Raw genomic sequence first — 18,733 nt, 5'->3', positions numbered from 1 at the left:
GAGAGCGCGCTCCAGGGATACTTTTATGGGCGGAGGATTCGCGCTCGTCTCGAACACATATACTTATTAATTATAACAAAAAGCAATGTCTTTGTCTGCGAAATTCTGGGCACTCCATTGTCGTTGAGTCACCAACAAGGTTTTTAACAAAAGTTTCAGCAACATTACTACTACTCAGTTTCAGTGAAGATTTTTTTTTTGAGTTTATGTAGTGTTGCTCATCCACTAGGTGACAGTAAAGAGTAATAAATGTAGTTTGATGTCTTGGTTCGACATTTATTATAAGTAAAGTAAGTGCAGGGGTGGATTTTATTGATTTGGGGGCCCCAGGCAAAATACAGGAATGGGGCCCTATACAGTTTCTCACATTTACAACCTTAAGGTTCCTTTCACTGCTGTGATGCTCACTGCTGCACAGCCATGTCCAATCTTTTAGATTTTTCATGTACATGTTATAAATAAAGGATTTATTTAATGATGTTGGCCAAAGTCCTTTCATAAATTGTCTCTGTGATGACCCCTTGTTCACATTTAAACAGGTTATAGTAGTATTTGAGTAGGTTGGACACTACACATTAGGCAAGGCTGTCTAATTCTAAACTTTAAAATGTACATTTATTTTGTATTTATTTAAAGTATGCATTTAAATTAAACTGAAGTAAATTATACATTTAACACACTTTAACAAGGATTATTTCAACCAATCATGAAGTGTGCCTGGTCCTTCTTTAAAAAATAAATAAATATTAAAATAGGCCCTATATCATATGTACTGTTGCTTGGTATTAAATTAAAGCTTCAGATGCATTATATGTGGAGGGCCCAAATTAGTCTAAGTTTTATTTTTTCCAAAAACTTTATTTTCCGTTTTATATTTTCTGGATGTTTATATAAATTTTTTATCAAAAACAAACAAACAAACAAACAAAAAATTCATGAAAATTGTTTAATAATATAACAGCAATTTAGGCCTATTAGTTTAACAAAAATTACATTCTTGGGGTCCATGCTTTTCATTAAATTTTTTCTGTACTCCATTTAAATGGTTTAATTTAAAACAACTCTAATTAATTGAATTCATAAAAACAACATAATTTATTTAGGTGTATACAATAATAGGGCCCTATGAAATTTAATTGTACATTTTTATTTTATGAAATCATTTTTTTTATAAATTCTTGTTGTGTATTTAAATTTTTCTGATGCAGGCAAAAACATTCATCTATATTTCATTCCAATGAAAATTAAATAAACCCTTTAATTAATTTTTGTACACTCAAAATGCTACACAACAGAAGTTTACTGTGTTACGAGCAATGTCACGGATTTCGTCAAATATTGAATGAATAAATCTAAACCAATTCAGTACAATTTAATCAAACTGTGATATGGACTAGTGTAAGTGAATATTAAATGGAAAAAAACTATCTAGCCACTACAGACTACAAAGATGTGGTGACAGGTCACTGTGCACAAACACATGTGTCAATATCAGTCTTAGAGAACAGGAGGCCAGTATTGCGTTACTTATGGAACAATTTATATACAGTGGCTTTTATTTAGAGAAGTTGTTAGGCAGATTATTTCCCAAGAAAGACAAAGTTATGCATAATCTGGACAGCAGAACATCTTAAGTTTCTTAATTCAGTACAAAACCTAACGGAAAAAAAAATAGATTCATCTGTCTATGCAAGAGTATGAACTGTTTTTTGTATAATACAAGGGTCATAAACTTCAGTTAAACAACCAATGCAAGATTAGGTTACATTAGAAGAATTCCCTCACTGCATGGTGTTTATTCTCTGTCGGTTTTGCTTTTAAAACTTTTGTCCTGGTGTTCAGAGCATTACTGTGAAACAATATTGTACGGGAATGTACAGTTAAAACCCAAGGACCAGATATGATGAATGAAGACCAGGAGTCAGAGATGTGTTCAATAATAAATTTACTTGAAGAAAAGTTGGCTTCAGTACTCTCGATGGAGTTCATAATCAACAACAATTATACCCTGACAGAGGATACTAATTGTGTCCAGTGTTGGGTAAGTTACTCAAAAAAAGTAATCCACTACAAATTACTAATTACTGCTCTAAAATTGTAATTTGATTACATTACTGATTACTGCATTTAAAAAGTAATCAGATTACTAATTACTTTACTTTCAAGTTACTTTGAAAACCTATTAAACATACAAGGAAAAAAACTACAAACAAAGTGAAGTTCTTTCCGTAATTTAATATTGACTGAAAAAATATTAGAGAAATATGAAAACAGCAACTTGAATTAAAAATGCAATGCATTTCTATAACTTAACATTCTTAACATAAACTTGCCTAACAATGAAAACTGTAGTCTTTTTAAATGTATCTACAGTATGTCTTAACTACATGGGTGTCATTCCAAGGAAGCTTCTATTATTACAAGTCCAGATGTCTGCGGTTGTGGAGACATATTCCAAACGATCGAATGTTTTTTTTAAGTAGCCTACATACTCCATATCCGCATAGGGCTGTCACTTTTCGTTCGAAAATCGATTGCACAATCGATCGGACCAACCAAAAAAAGTTTCGAAAATGAAAATAGGGAATCAATTTTGAAATAATTATCGATTTATTTAAAAATAATTAAACAATTAAAAAATATAGATGTAAAAAACTTGTGTTATGGCTTACTTTATATCATGTTACGCTGGCTCGGGCTTGCGCTCCAGTTTGTTAGGTAAATGAACGTTCATGTGATGTGTTTCGATTAGCGCGAGAAAGATGTGAAATGGATGCTGAGTAGATGCAACGGAGGCTTGCCTCTGGCGAAAATACGTTTTGGTTGCACCAGCAACTAAAGCAAAGTTCTGAGGTGTGGAAAAGTTTTGACCATGTTTATAATGAGAATAATTAGTGAATAATGACGCATCATCAGTGAGCGCAGGAACACACTGAAGACATCTACAGTGGATTCAATCATTTTCCTTCAAAAAAACATGTAGACCTAGCCTAATCTCTGTGTGTAAAGGTTTTTCAAATGATAACTATATATTCATTAAGGCTTAAATGCATAATGTGCATAATGCATAATGTGGATCATCGTAAGCAAGTCTCTAAATGACTGCGATTCCACAGTCGACAAGCGCAGCATTTCCTCCACCACACACGCTGCTACAGCTCTCTTCACCTGTCCAGAAGTTACCTTCCCTCCCGATCTTGAACAAAAATCTCCGTCCATTTTAACAGCACGAGTTCTCCGGTAATTCATTAAAGCGCATGCTCAATAACTGACGCAGCCGCCCCAAAACGTGATTAGAAATGCATTTTAATTTATTTACTTTAATATTTTTTCTTACCAATACATTTGTAACGCAAGTAACGTAATTTTATTGACATCAGTAACTGTAATCAAATTACATTTATTTTAAATGTAATGAGTTACATTACTGCGTTATCACGAAAAGTAATTAGAATACAGTAACGCGTTACTTTGTAACGCGTTATACCCAACTCTGATTGTGTCAAAGTCAACAAAATTCTGATTGGTTCCAAAACCTAAACTTAGACAGTTACCACATATGGACATAAACGATTCAAACATATCTTCTGACAACTATTTTGGTGACAAGTGATCCGAGGTCAGACACACTACGTCTCTCCAAAGACATATATCTGATACGCTGGACATTGGCAGTTGAACGTTTGTCCATGGACTGTCTGAGCTTCTCCCTGTACAGACAGATACTAAGTTACTAACACACATACGCAGAAAACTTACCAGAACTTCAAGGACGCCTAGGCCTAGCTAGAATTTTATCAGTATGGTTCGTTACACAGACACACACTATGAAGTCGTCATCTTAGAGAGTAGAAGTACAGCATAAAGTTGGATTCTTTAAAATCTCATAAGCGCACATAAGGTTACACATTTCACTATTGCCATTACTTGAACAAGAAATAATGTAATAATATAATTAATATCAATATAAAGGAAATGGCAACTCGGCATCCACTGCTTCAGTCCCACATTTTAGACCCCAATACCCCATGTCTGGTTTACTAAATGAGGTCAGGTGTAGTCGTGATGCATGCTAATATCATTTCCGATCAATGTTTCAATGAGAGGGATTGAAAATTCAATATACCCTTTCGCTCCCCCCTTAAATACCATTTTGGTGTTAAAAACACAATGGTGATCTAACCAAAAATAAATAAACCACAAATAAGTAAGACCAATTTTGAGCCATCTTTAAAACTAAAACTAAAAATAATCATAATCATTATTTCCTCGAAAACCTATAACAGTGTCTAGTTTATTAACAGGTTTAACGTAGTTCCAAAATCTAATTCGAATTCGAAATCTATTTACAGTCATCACAGTTCACATGCTATTTAAACATACATGAACCATAAACCTAAACTTTTCAATGTTAACAACATCAGTGACACAATCTTCACAAAACAGGAACAGAACTGTCCACCAAAATATATACAGTCATCCTCATGTGTGCACATACTTAACACATAAATATTTAACAGCTCGTATTCAAGGTTTGCTTTTGGTGTTAGATTTAAACTTAACTGGATTTAAACTTAAACATTTTCTGTTCTACCTAGTTTTGTACCTGGTCTCTTATCTAGTCTCAAAGTTTGCCTGTTCATTAATGCTTTTTATTTAGAGAAAAATCAGCGGGTGGTTTTTGTATTAATGTCATTGCTTTGTTTTGGTTACTCTTGCTTAACAGGCCGATAAGAGAAGCAGAGCACCATCCCTGCCTCCACTCAGGCAGTCTCTCTCTCTCTCTCTCTCTCTCTCTCTCTCTCTCTCTCTCTTATTGTGCAAAATATTATTAAATATTATTTATTATTTATTTATTATTTATTTATTTATTTATTTTTGACAGTTTTCACCAAACTTTAACTTAGACTATAATATCAAATTCATAATATCTTAATCATTAAAATAGGTTAAAAATGTCAACCATATTATGAGAAAAAGAGCTTTGAGGCACCTAAAATACATTTTAAGGTTCCTGTAGTACTCAAAAGGATACCTGAGGCACCTTTAGTTTTTACAGTGTAGAGAGAACTCTGAGAGATTCAAGACTGGTAGCAATGCATTTTCATGAATTTTTTACATAATTTCATCGTACTACCATTTTACGACAGGCCAGTTTAAAACTTGTCAGAAATGACATGCAATGTCAAATAAACATCTTTATATTTGTTTTTTTTTTTACTGTATTTTTGCAACTCAAAGGTTTCTCAGTTATTTGCAGTCCTTGACATTACTTTTACATCAACTTGCATTTATTCATTCACTTAATTCTGTACATGACTTTGGGTTATCTGACCCAGATATTTTACTTCGGGTCATGCTAGCATTCTTTTTTCAAAGTTACTTTGAAACCCACGTTTATGTTACTTGTTTACAACATTATCATCTCATATGCAAACAATACTGAGTGTTTTTTTTTCATCAATAACATCAATAAATATAGGAATTACACATTTTCCTCTCAGAACATGTCTCTGGTATTTTTACAGCTTAAGCCAGACTCATGGTGTGGGGCCAGCATAAGATAAAAACAACTGCTTCATTGAAGTCAAAGCAATCTTATCTTTTAAAGCAAAACATAAGCTTCTAAGTTTTCCAAAATGCTACTGCCAATTCATGTGCCTACAGTCTTTTCACCAACCCAAAATTCTGTTCAGTATGTCTTGTCAGGTCTTTCAACAATTATATAAGAACTAGAACAGATCGTATGATATCATTCTTTGTCATTGAAACCTTCTATGCACAAAGAATCAGATTAAATCATCACTCAGTTACTTCTGGCAATTTTCAACAAATTGCATTTAGAAATTTATATCTCTCTGGTTCTTTCAAGTTTTTGCTTTACCTTTCCAATCAGAATCAAAGCTCAGACTGACCATTCTTTCAATGAAAAAAAAGTCAGAGAAAGTCAGAGCTTCAGATCCAAACTGGCTTTATTTTGAACTGTCTTACAACAGACACGCAAGAGAAGAAAATGCAGAAAAAAGTCATAGTTTTTGCTATTTTTGGACCAAAATGTATTTTTGATGCTTCAAAAAATTCTAACTGACCCTCTGATGTCACATGGACTATTTTGATGATGTTTTTCTTACCTTTCTGGACATGGACAATATACCATACACACAGCTTCAATGGAGGGACTGAGAGCTCTCGGACTAAATCTAAAATATCTTAAACTGTGTTCCGAAGATAAACGGGGGTCTTACTGGTTTGGAACGACTCGAGCGTGAGTCATTAATGACATTTATAATATTAATGACATAATTTTTGGGTGAACTAACCCTTTAAATGCTATTGACGTTAGAAAAATGTATACCATCATCGCATGTAACTTTAGAGATGGTCCCTAGATTTGCAAATATCGAACGTCCACCATCAGCCCAACTTTATGCCAGTTTTTTTTTCCTATGGGCATATATGCTATCTATAGATGTTCATCCATCAGTTAAGGGCATTCACCCGCAAACCTGAGGTGTGAGCGTTTGCGAGCGCGGGGGAAATGCGCCCTTTTATTAATTCTTTTTTACTGAGTAACTGGGATGGTGCCCCCCCCCACCCCCCCCACCCGGGCGCCACCCCTACACAAACTGCGTACACTGCGTATAGGTAGCGGCGGTACTGGACCTTGTTGACCTGGGTAATAGATTGGTGTGAAACAGAAAGTATGAAGACAGCATTGAGATCAAAATCTACTGGTTTGTGGTCTAAATTGCGACACAAGGAGGAACTCTTCTTCTTCTTCGTGTTACCAGAGAAAAGGGGGCAGGGCTTGAGTGTAACTTCTAACTCTGCAGCGTGCTGTTTTCACACTGGAATGCTTTTCTGTTTCTACAAGTGGCATCTCAACAAACACAGCAAAAAAGAAATAGAAAGGAAGAAAAAGCTTTCAAAAAGACCGAAAACATTGATTAGAGTGTCACTTGGCATTGAGGCACATCGACTAAAGCGTAAGTACCTTTATGCTTCAATCATTGAAACTGTCAAGGTAAAATGATTTTCTAATGAAATGTTCCATCTGAATGATTGCACAAAAATGTTAACTGAAGTACCGAGATATACCATAACCGCAATTTATTAAAGACTAGCTGCATTTCATATTCAAAGCTGAACAATCATTTGGCATTGTCCTGCTGGTCATGCAGTTAATCCGCACAACAGTGGCATTGCTTGCGGTCTGCTGAGGAAATCAGTCTGGACCTGAACTCTTCTAATGATACCCATTTGGTATCGTCTGTTCAGACTACCACTAAAAGGAAGCTTAATCTGTTCAATCCTTCTTATTTAATATTATATAATAATATAACACAATAAAACATTAACAATAATTTTGTTTTAAAATATTCTAAAATAGCATCTAGCTTGTGGGTTGAGAGAGTAACAAGATAGGTTGCTGTGTGCAACTAGTAAGTTCACAACGAATTTTGAGATTACAAGTTCCTGTCCACTTTTAATTCTCAAGAAATGGTCTCGTCTTCTGTAATGCAGGAAAGACGAAGAAGAAGAAAAAAAATGGTGCGATATTTATATTTATATACACATAGACATACACGCACACACACAGAGACATATATATTTATATTTATAGTCAAATGCGCTCTGTATTTGGTTTTACATGTCAAATCATGACAGAAGCTTTTGTTCATCAGTATCCATTATAACTCTAAATCAATTTTTTAAAAATGGTTTGGTTTCCTGGCTCAATTATTCAGGAAGTCTAACCACAGTTTTACTTTCGCAAATCTAGTAAAACCAAAGATTGGTAATGGCAAGTAATCAAAATGGCATCACTTTAAACAGAACTTAAAATGGTAGAAAGCTAGTAAGTTAGTCTCACTGGGTAAGCGTAAAAATCTTCTAGACATCAACTATAATGACGTTCAACATCATTTGCACAAAATACAAGTAACGTTTTCCCAGTCCGGCAAAACAAATTATTTGATAAAACACCACTGATTGTTTATCTCCATATGAAGCATTTGTCACAAGCTGTGTTCAGTGATTGTGACTACACTCCAGACCTGTGCTTTTCCAGTGTCCTGGAATCACATGAATCCAATTGTGAGGTTATTGCCACAGTTGGTGCAAGAGGGCTTGGAAATCACAATGTTTTGGCACTTTACTATCTTTCAAGTGCTTACAAGTCATTGTTCTTTTTATAGAGACAAAAAAAGTCTTTCTGCAATCATAGAGACAGTGGGCATCATGACCTCCAACCAACCCAGACCAAGAACCCGCTTAAGCCTCCGCTCAATCTCATCTGTACACTATGACTCCTTGAGCTCTGAGCCACCAGATAGTGATGAACCCTCCATGCGAACAAACTCCATCTCTCAGAAACGCGCCTACATCACAGTGGCAGTGCTCTGCTATATCAATCTCCTCAACTATATGGACCGTTATACTATAGCAGGTGAGCACACTCTCATCAAAGCCAAATCGAGTGGGATGGTTCACAGAGAGTCACTATAAAAAGTGACAGACGTTGTTCTGGTTCTATTCCAGGTGTGCTGCTTAGCATCCAGAATTACTTTGGAATCTCTGACAGCACATCTGGCCTCCTACAGACAGGTATCAGTTTGAGTTTGCAGTACATTACACTGAAAATACAGTAAATGGGAAGAGAATATTGCACAACTGGTTTTTAAAAGAGTACTTCCTTGTTGGAGATTATCTGATAGGTCTTTTTCTGTCATTTTAGTAACAAACCCAAACACAAGTGGATCTGTTTAAACTTGTAGGCAATTGATCTTGTAGCATGCATTACTTGAAAGAGCCAATAAGGCTTTATCACCTATTCTAAGACTGATTTGGTTTGCAGTTTCATATTTAAAGTTTCAAGCTCTTAACTCTAAACTGCAAGTTGGTTGACTTTTCTGCTTACTGATAGTCATTAAAATAATACAGTTTGCTACATGAATTTGTATAATCCATAAATGACACTGTTACACTTTATCATGTTTTATATCTATTGTTGTGAAATCTAATGACATAGAAGTAGAAACATTTGTTGACATATAAGTAGAAAAGTATATAAGTAGACAAATGTCAGCAGTGATGCATTAAATTAATCACATAAGTGACAGAAAAGAACTTTTATTATATATTATATATTATAACTTTTAACTTTTATTAATCAAAAGGAAAAAAGGTAATTTTCGACAAGAAAAGTATTAAGCAACACAAGTGTTTGTTGATGATAATAATAATAAAAAAGTTTCTTGAGCACCAAATCAGCAAATAGAAATGATTTCTGAAGGATCATGTAACTGAAGCCTGGAGAGATGGCTGCTGAAAATTCAGCTTTGCTATCACAGGAAGAAATTACATGTTAAAACATATTCAAAGATTTTAAAATATAACAATATTTCTATAAATTTATTGATAACCTTGATAATCATAAAGAGATGTCTTTCAAAAACATTTTTTTTTAATTCTTACAGCGCCAAACCTCTGAACTGTAGTGTATCTTTGCCATCAACCATGCATTAACATATTTACAGTTTTTATCTGTAGCTTTATGTTCTTGGCACCAGTTTTTGGTTACCTCGGAGATCGCTATAACAGGAAGGTTATCATGATCGTTGGGATGGTTGTGTGGATTGTCACAACACTAGGGAGCTCTTTTGTCAAAAATTCGGTACAGTATAAAGTCTTTATGGAAAATTTTGGAATTCCAGTGTAATCTTTAAGTCTCCCAACGTTTATGTGTAAATATATCATATTGTACCTATACCTATAATCAATATCTTATTTCCTTTTTTCCTTTTTTTACAGTGTTGAAATTCTAAGAGCAGAAATTAATTTTGTTATTTCATGTAGTTTTTTTGTCTTTATTCTTACAACAGCACTTCTGGATTCTAGTCCTGACAAGGGCCTTAGTCGGTACAGGAGAGGCCAGTTACTCCACCATAGCACCTACTATCATTGGTGACTTGTTTACTGGCAACAAGAGAACGCTCATGATCTCCTTCTTCTACATCTTCATACCAGTTGGAAGGTGAAGGCCTTACTGCCAAAAGACATACAGACTTATATAGACTTTTCACTATTTGTATGACTCTGCTTATGTTTAATGTCTTTATGAGTGTGTCATTGACTCATTTATTCAAACCATTTATTCGTAAACTCTGATTCATTTCAGAATGAAACAAGTTCCTCATTGAGTCATTTACTTAACTGATTTGTCCAGAATACTGTTGCTCTGAGATGTCGAACGATAATTCTGTAGGTTGGTTTGGAACAATTTTTGTTTTGCTGTAGCAAAAATAGACTAATTAAATGTCAAGACTGTGTCAGTGTAGCTTACTAAATATTAGCCTCTTGTTTCTTGAACTGTTGTATAATATCACAATCTCAACTCTTGTTTATGTGGGATTGTATACCACATTTTCTATATATTGGCAAGACTTTTTTTTTTTTTTTTACTCTTTAAATGTGTTTAAATCTTCATTCAGTGGTCTTGGATATATTCTGGGGGCAACTATAGCTAATGCAACAGGGGACTGGCGTTGGGCCCTGAGGGTAAGGGAATATATCTTTTATAAGTATATAAAAGTACTGTTACAGCTTCACTGTGTTAGATTTAATATTGTGTTAATCTCGTTATAAAGCAGTCGACTTGAATGTAGCCACTATAAATAGGCTCTGTATTGCATTAGATTTTAGTCTTATTGGATTTCCTTGGACTCCTATTGCATAACTGTACTACATTCAAGCTAAAAAGAATCACTTTAAAATGAATCAGTGGTAAAGCACTTGATATGCTGTGTTCTCACTAAAACATTGCTCTTAAACAAGAGGTTCACAGCAGAGGGTCTAGGAATTATTGGATCTCAAACATCAAAGAATGAAATATATTAAATACAATTTCAAGTTTAAAGCTGACTTAAACCAAAGCCGAAGATGCTAAAGTAAAATTAAAATGTCATTTACAAGATTCGGTACATCATTAATGATTATTTTAATGGATTTTCAATGTTGGCATATATTGATTTAATATAATCGAGACAAATACCTTGCGCATTCATAAAAGAAAAGTGAGCTGATTGTTTAGTTCTGATGTAGTTCAGTCCAGCTCTAGGAGGACTGGGTCTGCTGCTACTGATGTTTCTGGTTCCTGAACCTCCTCGTGGAGCCTCTGAGAACAAAGGAGGAGCAGCCATGGAAAGCACTACTTATATTGAGGATGTCAAGTACCTCCTGAAGAAGTAAGTCATTGTGGAGATTCAAGTTACATATCATTCAATCTGGCATGTGCTCATAACTTTTGTCATGATTGTAGTTTCTTATGCTCTAGGACTTTTGTTAACTTGTGGGCACAGGGTGACTTATTATATATAAAATCTAAATAAAATGCTAACAACACACAAAAAAGTGATGTAGATGTCCTTTTTCTCCCTTAAATATTACTTTAGCCGAAAAACATACATATTGTAATTAATTTTTAATTAATTCAAGATAGGCTATAAATACTCCCTGTTTCTGTTAATATAAAAAAATAGAAAACAAACAGTGTTGAAACAGTGAGGAAATCTCTAATATGGGGATAATATTGTGTTGGACAAAGTGGTCCCTTTGGATCAAAAAGTTAGAGAATGACTGCTCTTTAGGATCTCACGAATTAGTAGAAATATGGCTATTTATTGTGTTATGGATCTGTGCCTCCTTTCCAGTCGGAGTTTTGTCTGGTCTTCTCTTGGCGTGACTGCTATGGCTTTCGTCACAGGGGCTCTGGCCTTCTGGACCCCCACCTTCCTGTCTCGTGCACAGGTTACACAGGGTCTCAGACCACCTTGCAAAGAAGAGCCCTGTAACCCTATAGACAGGTACAGCAAGTCTCTTGCCTTTTGACTTTATATAATTGGACAGATTTTAGAGGAAAGCAGTGAGGTTAACGGTAGACTAGTAAATGTGAGATAAGCCAAAGTCTGGTTCAACCGCAGAGTGATAGTGTTCATATCAGCTTGATCCTTGGTTAGATGCAGCCGTTTTTGCTCTTGCAATCCTGTCAGAATATCTGTTTATTATGTTTCTCAGCGATTTCTACCAGATTTCTACCAAACTGAGGTGATCTGCTTATAGAGTATATGTATGAGCTTGACTAGTCAAACTGGTCTGGGAGGTTCTGCAAGGAAAAAAACGGAGAATTGGAGCCTGAAATTGAATATCATCACACTGTTTCTTCTTTCTCTTGTGAAAGTTACATCTTTGGAGCAATCACAGTGGTGACAGGGATTGTGGGAGTGTTTCTGGGGACCTTCATATCAAAGAAGCTGAGAGACAGACTGCCCAACGCAGATCCTATCATATGTGCTGTCGGCATGCTCAGTTCCTCCCCCTGCTTTTTCATAGCCATCTTCCTGGCGGCCACCAGCATCCCGGCCGCATACGTAAGCAAAGATCAGCCACGCTCTTAGTTTGTGTATTTGCATTACTGTTAAAGAAATATTTTGCTCGAAATGTAAAATTCAAACCTGTATGACTGACTTTCTTCTGTGGCAAACGAGAATGTTTCAACTGTTTTTGTCCATACAATGAACATTTTAAACAACACTGCACCCTACTGGCGTAAACAGAATGCAATTCTGTGACCAGCAGGTCTCTAAATATTTTTTTTTTCTGTGCCATAATACAGACATTCATTGCTATTGGAGAGACTTTGCTGTCGCTCAACTGGGCTCTTCTGGCGGACATTCTGCTGGTGAGAGGTTTACGCTTCTCGATACAACTTTAGAAACGTTGAGAACACTGGTGTACTGTTTAATTAATTGTTATTAATTTTCAAGTGTGTGATTATTATATTACAACTGCCGAAAGATGTTGTTTATAAATGACATCTTTTAAATCTTATTCTTTTTTTAGTATGTTGTTGTGCCTACTAGAAGAGCGACAGCTGAAGCCTTACAGATTATGGTCTGTCATCTCCTTGGAGATGCAGGAAGTCCATACCTTATTGGTGCGGTAAGCATATTTTAATACACAGCACTTTCATATAAAATAGTAGTGGGGTCAAAGGCTATGCTGTCACTATACAGAAGTGCTTTGGAATACATGACACTGCTGGATACAAAATTGCACCTTGTGAAACAGCAATGGTTTTGGCATATTTAATTTTTTTTCACCGTGTAATATAAAAGACAAAAGACTGTTATCTTGTTGTGTGTTTTGTCCAGATCTCAGATGCTCTGTTCAAGTACGATCCAGGATCTCCCAGCTGGGATTTCCGTAGACTGGAATATAGCATGCTTTTGTGCCCCTTAATTGGGATTCTGGGAGGCCTGTTTTTTTTAACGACCTCTCTGTATATCAAAGAGGACAGGAAAGCAGCAGAACTGCTCACTTCAGGTAAAAACATGCTATTGTAATTACATTTACTTTTACATTTATTCATTTAGCAGACGCTTTTATCCAAAGCGACTTACAGATGAAGACAGTGGAAGCAATCAAAAACAACAAAAAGAGCAATGATATATAAGTGCTATAACAAGTCTCAGTTAGGTTAACACAGTACACGTAGCATGGGATTTTAATTAATATAATAAATAAAAAGAAAACAGATAGAATAATAAAAAATAAAAAAAAGAATAGAGCAAGCTAGTTAGAGGTCTTTACACATACACACACACACACACACAAACATATACAATTGCATAATAAATGAAAAGAAAATAGAATACAAAAAGATTAGAAAGGTAGTTAGATTTTTTAAAGAATAGAATTAGAATAGTGAGTGTAAAAGTTAAAGGGTCAAATAAAGATGGAAGAGATGTGTTTTAAGCCGATTCTTGAAGATGGCTAAGGACTCAGCTGCTCGGATTGAGTTGGGGAGTTCATTCCACCAGGAGGGAACATTTAATTTAATTAAATTGAATTACAGTCTGTCCAGGCTTCTTGGGGCCTTTTGATAATACTTGTATGTTCTTGGACATAATCAACTGGTTTGATTTTATGTAAGTAGAAAAAAAAAAGAACAAAAAAAAAAAAAAAGTGAAGCATTTAATGAATGCACAGCACAAATCTAGTAGTAGGCAGATTTGAAAAACACAATAACAATATTAAATATAAAGGACATTTACTTTAACATAGCAATTTATAGTCACTGATTAATTGTTGACAACAAAAGCCATTATGTCAGGCTGTTAAATGATTACATCAGTAAAAAGTTGATCCAAATGCACAGATAATATCGTCTGCTAGCTAGTTACAAAGAATAAAAGATTACACTGTGACCAAACCTGTGGCGCCAGATATGGTGGGATTTTAACACAAAGCTCAGAGTTGATGTTTATGACAGAAATGTGTGCATATGAAATAAAAATATAATATAAATTTGTGTGCATTTTTTTTTACTTTTAAGGAATTAAACTAGAAATTAATACTTAAATTCATTAATTGAGAAATTACTTTTATTAATCCATCTTAAAAGTTCAGCTTTGACATCACATAAATAAATCACATTTTAAAATACACTACAAAAGAAAACTGGCAATAAGTCATACGTTTAAACTGTTTATATTACTGTTTTTAATTTATATTAAAGGTGCTGTAGGGAACTTTTTTGATAAAAAAATATTTTTTACATATTTATTAAACCTGTCATTATGTCCTGACAGTAGAATATGAGACAGATAATCTGTGGAAAAAATCAAGCTCCTCTGGCTCCTCCCAGTGGTCCTATTGCCATTTGCAGAAAGTCATGCGCTCCCGGTAAAAAACAACCAATCAGAGCTGCGGTCCGTAACTTTGTTTGTGTTCAAAATGTAGAAAAATGAACATAATAAGCGAGTACACCATGAATCCATTTTCCAAACCGTGTTTTTGGCTTGTCCTGAATCACTAGGGTGCAGCTATAATAAGTGTTTATATTCAGACTATTTTAGATTGCTTCGGGGTACCGCGGCGGAGTAACCCAGTACCTTTGTGATTCTTCATAGACATAAACAGAGAGAAGTAGTTCCGGCTACGATGTTCTTCCGCAAGACGCAAGCAGTTCTGTTTATTAACCGCTAGAGCGTCAAAAGTTCCCTACTGCAGCTTTAATCAAATAAATGCAACGTTGGTGATCATAAGATACATCTTTTAAAATATATATATATATATATATATATATATATATATATATATATATATATATATATATATATATATATATATATATATATATATATATATAAAATATATATATATTTTTATTTTTATTTTTTAATATTTCAAATATCTATAAAGAGAGATAAAACCATGAGATTAGCTGTAAACCGGTATAAGTGAGATTAGCCAGAGTGGCTTCCTCTGTCCTCATATTTGCTGGTTTACTGCAGCTCTTTCTGTACTTGTAAATTTCTGATTTATTGATGGCCAAATCTAATAATATTACAGGTCAAAGGACCCGTTTTGAAATGTGAAAGGGTGTCAAGAATGCAATCTTGGAGCCGGTTTGTAGTGTTACTCCATAGCGGTACATAAATACATATATTTGAATAATTTTCTTTCTGTCTTCTTCAATTCAGGACAAGCTGCTGAACCACTAGAGACAACCACAGAGTCAGTGTGACCTTTTAAACACCTACCAAGACCTTGGATGAGCTTTGCTGCATTAAGCAGACACTTGTGAATGAATGAGATGAGACACGGAATCAATGGACAGATTTGTAAAAAAATTTGAGTATACATTTCTTACTAACATTTTTCAATTAGTGATGCCTTACACTTGTGACTTATCATTGTCTTGCACATTTCCCATATGTTAAAATAAACTGCCTTACTGTGATTTTTTTTTTTTAGATATATTTTTGTAATTTTTACTTGTTTATGTTTTAAAAATAGTAATTGGGAGCTTTCGTCCTGCTTTCTTCTCTCAGTAGCTGTGCGTTACTAAATAGAATCTCAGGGGAACAAGGGGGAGAACATCCCCTTCAAGACTAAAACTGAAAGCTTGAAAAACTGTATGTTTCAAATTAGTTTCTCCAGTGTACAGACTGAGACTGGAAATGTGTAGCAAATGAACAGGTTATTTAAATGTCTTTATTATTTGTACTGTACGATTTTATTTTGTATATTTTATTGGTTAATACTTTTTTTTTTTTTTTTTTTTTTTTTTTTTTACAAAAACCTTTTAAATAAATGTAAATGCTTTTTATTTTCATGGTTTGCCTGCAATATAATTTCCATTTACATACTGTCATGGCCAAAATTTGGGGAGTGAAATAAATTTTGTTTTGCAAAGTTTGCAGCTTAAGCTGTTGTGTTGTGTCACTGCCAAAACTTTTGAAACTGGTGCAAAATGACCAGCTAACATTAACTGACTTGTCATATCAGCAGCACATGTGACGGTGTGAATGAGTACTAACAGGTAAAATCACTATCATACTAATGGATTGTAAGAGCAGACTGATTGGTATAAAAGAAGAGAAGTAGTGTTTCATTCCATTGTGTTTTGCTAGCTAGTTACCTCCAAAGAAACACATGGAGCCAACTTCACTTTGCATCAAAATGGGCTCACATGCAATGAAATTGCTACAAATAATTTTGCACCTGAAAGAAACATTGACTGGATCATCAAGAACTTCAAGGAGAGAGCTTTGACTGCAGCGAAGTCTTCAGGCCATCCCAGAGTGTCAAGCAAGCACCAGGAACGTCTCCTGAGGAGTCAGCTATGTAATCGTGTCACCACCAGTGCAGAGTTTGCTCAGGAATGGCAGCAGGTTGATGTGAGAGCATCTGCATGCACTGTGAGGTGAAGACTTTTGGACAATGGTGTGGTGTCAAGAACAGCAGAAAAGAAGCCACTTCTTCAAGAAAAACGTCAAGGATAGACTGAAATTCTGCAGGAAGTACAAGGATTGGACAGTAGGAGACTGGTGCAAAGTTATTTTCTCTGATGAAGCTCCCCTCCGACTGTTTGGGACACCTGGAAAATCAATTGTTTGAAGATGAAAAGGTGAAAGCTACCATGAGTCCTGTATTGTGCCAACAGAGAAGCATCCTGAGACCATTCATGTGTGGAGTTGGGGAATGGGCTCTCTTATAATTCTGCCCAAATACACTGCCATGAATAAAGAATGATATCAAAACATCCCGCAAGAGTGACTTCTTCCAATGATCCAGCATGATGGAGATGCATGTCACAAAGCAAGAGTGATAAAGAATTTTGGATCCGTGTCCGGGCAACTCCCCGGATCTGAGTCCCATAGAGAACCTGTCTGTGGTCTGTCCTCAAAAGGTGAGTATCTAGTTAATCAGGTACTCCGGTAATATACAGCATGCCAGAGTGAATTGCAGAGGGTACGAAGAACAAGGGTCTTCATTGTAAAATATTGACTCATTATATATATTTTTGCCAATAAAAACTTATGATATGCTTATCATCGTTTTTCAGTATATTATAGAAATATGTGGAAAAATAATCTATAAATAATGAAGCAGCAAACTTTGCGAAACACTAAATTAATGTCACTGCCAAAACGTTTGGCCACGACTTAACTGTTAAATTCTGTCATACCCCTAAGCAACAGTAGATGGCAGAATATACTTATGTTTAAACCACTGCAAAACATTCATAACCTGAACATATTTCGTATTACTGAAATAACAGAGAAGGACGTGTCTAATGTGATAGTTAGAATTTCGAAGTATGGTTATTTATATTTTCAGTGTTGGACAAGGCACCTCAGCTATATGAGCTGTTTTCTATTCATTTTCCATTGATTTTTAATTTTGGTGATATGTTCAAAATTCTAAATTTTGCTACAGTGAATTGAAAATCAAGAGAGGGTCACGACTTCTGAGGTGGGACAAGCCAAAATCTCCAATTTGATCTATTTAGAACTTGCTTCTTTTTAATGCAAGGTGCATGTAATGTCAGAAAATACTTTGTGCCAAGAGACACAAAAGTGCACGATTTGCCATTACTGTTGAACCTGTGGTAATTTCATTGGTGGTCCTTAGAGATCCCAAGGCTCATTAGCACTCATGATGAAGGTAATTAAAAATCTATTTCAGGTATTAGCAAAGTCCTGTAGTGTATGTTAAGCAGTATTACGCACTACCTGTACATAACTTTTCATGTCATCTTATATTAGTGCAGTCCGGAATGATCCATTATTGATTATTGCTTTAGTAGGACTGAATAGCTGTTGCTGATATTTGATATGATACGTACAGGTTACATGAGCCTTAACACTCGCCGTCCGTTAAGGTCAGGGTTAGGAAATAAATCAGTCAGTCCTATTTATCTCTCAGTGTGTATTCAATGCCTGTAAGACATGCTGCCTGTTTTGAAACGGGGCTGTCAATCATCCAGCTAAACACTGTCATTACACATAAACTCAAAATACCAACAAGCCCCAAACCCTCTGACAGATATCACATACAAAATAAAATACATGAAAAATAATGCTCAAACAATGACCTCCAAACATAAACTGAGACACTTGCTTCAGACAGGCAGTCAGTTTGTCATCACTTATACAAACTCTACTCGAAGCTCATTCCCAGGGTTTAAAATTAGTCGTGAGCTTAATAGATGTCAAGATATTCTTGTGACTGTGCTGTCTGGCATTATTGACAGGACAGATAATATAGTTTTCCATTCATGTAACTAGTCCAGTGCACACCCTTTCAAATACTTTCCTCATAACACTGAACTTAAACTCAAAGTGCCATTGACCGCACAGAGGTCAAGGTAATTCATTTATAG

General features: G+C 35.1%; 1 protein-coding gene across 1 annotated transcript; it reads left to right on the top strand.

Annotated features, from left to right (window-relative positions):
• Window positions 1-6,648: 6,648 nt before the first annotated feature.
• On the top strand, window positions 6,649-16,260 carry LOC113074759 (protein spinster homolog 3-like). The gene is made up of 13 exons (XM_026247553.1): window positions 6,649-6,986; window positions 8,199-8,449; window positions 8,542-8,607; window positions 9,540-9,676; window positions 9,885-10,036; window positions 10,494-10,560; window positions 11,104-11,246; window positions 11,712-11,864; window positions 12,239-12,428; window positions 12,674-12,739; window positions 12,901-12,999; window positions 13,212-13,383; window positions 15,546-16,260. The coding sequence occupies exons 2-13, from the start codon at window positions 8,242-8,244 to the stop codon at window positions 15,587-15,589; spliced, it is 1,497 nt and encodes a 498-aa protein (XP_026103338.1). The 5' UTR covers window positions 6,649-6,986; window positions 8,199-8,241; the 3' UTR covers window positions 15,590-16,260.
• The last annotated feature ends 2,473 nt before the right edge of the window (window positions 16,261-18,733 follow it).

Source organism: Carassius auratus, chromosome 5 (genome assembly GCF_003368295.1).
Source record: "Carassius auratus strain Wakin chromosome 5, ASM336829v1, whole genome shotgun sequence".
NCBI lineage: Eukaryota > Metazoa > Chordata > Actinopteri > Cypriniformes > Cyprinidae > Carassius > Carassius auratus.
The sequence above is the reverse complement of the archived record's forward strand: the minus strand, read 5'-3'. Positions and strand labels throughout refer to the sequence as shown.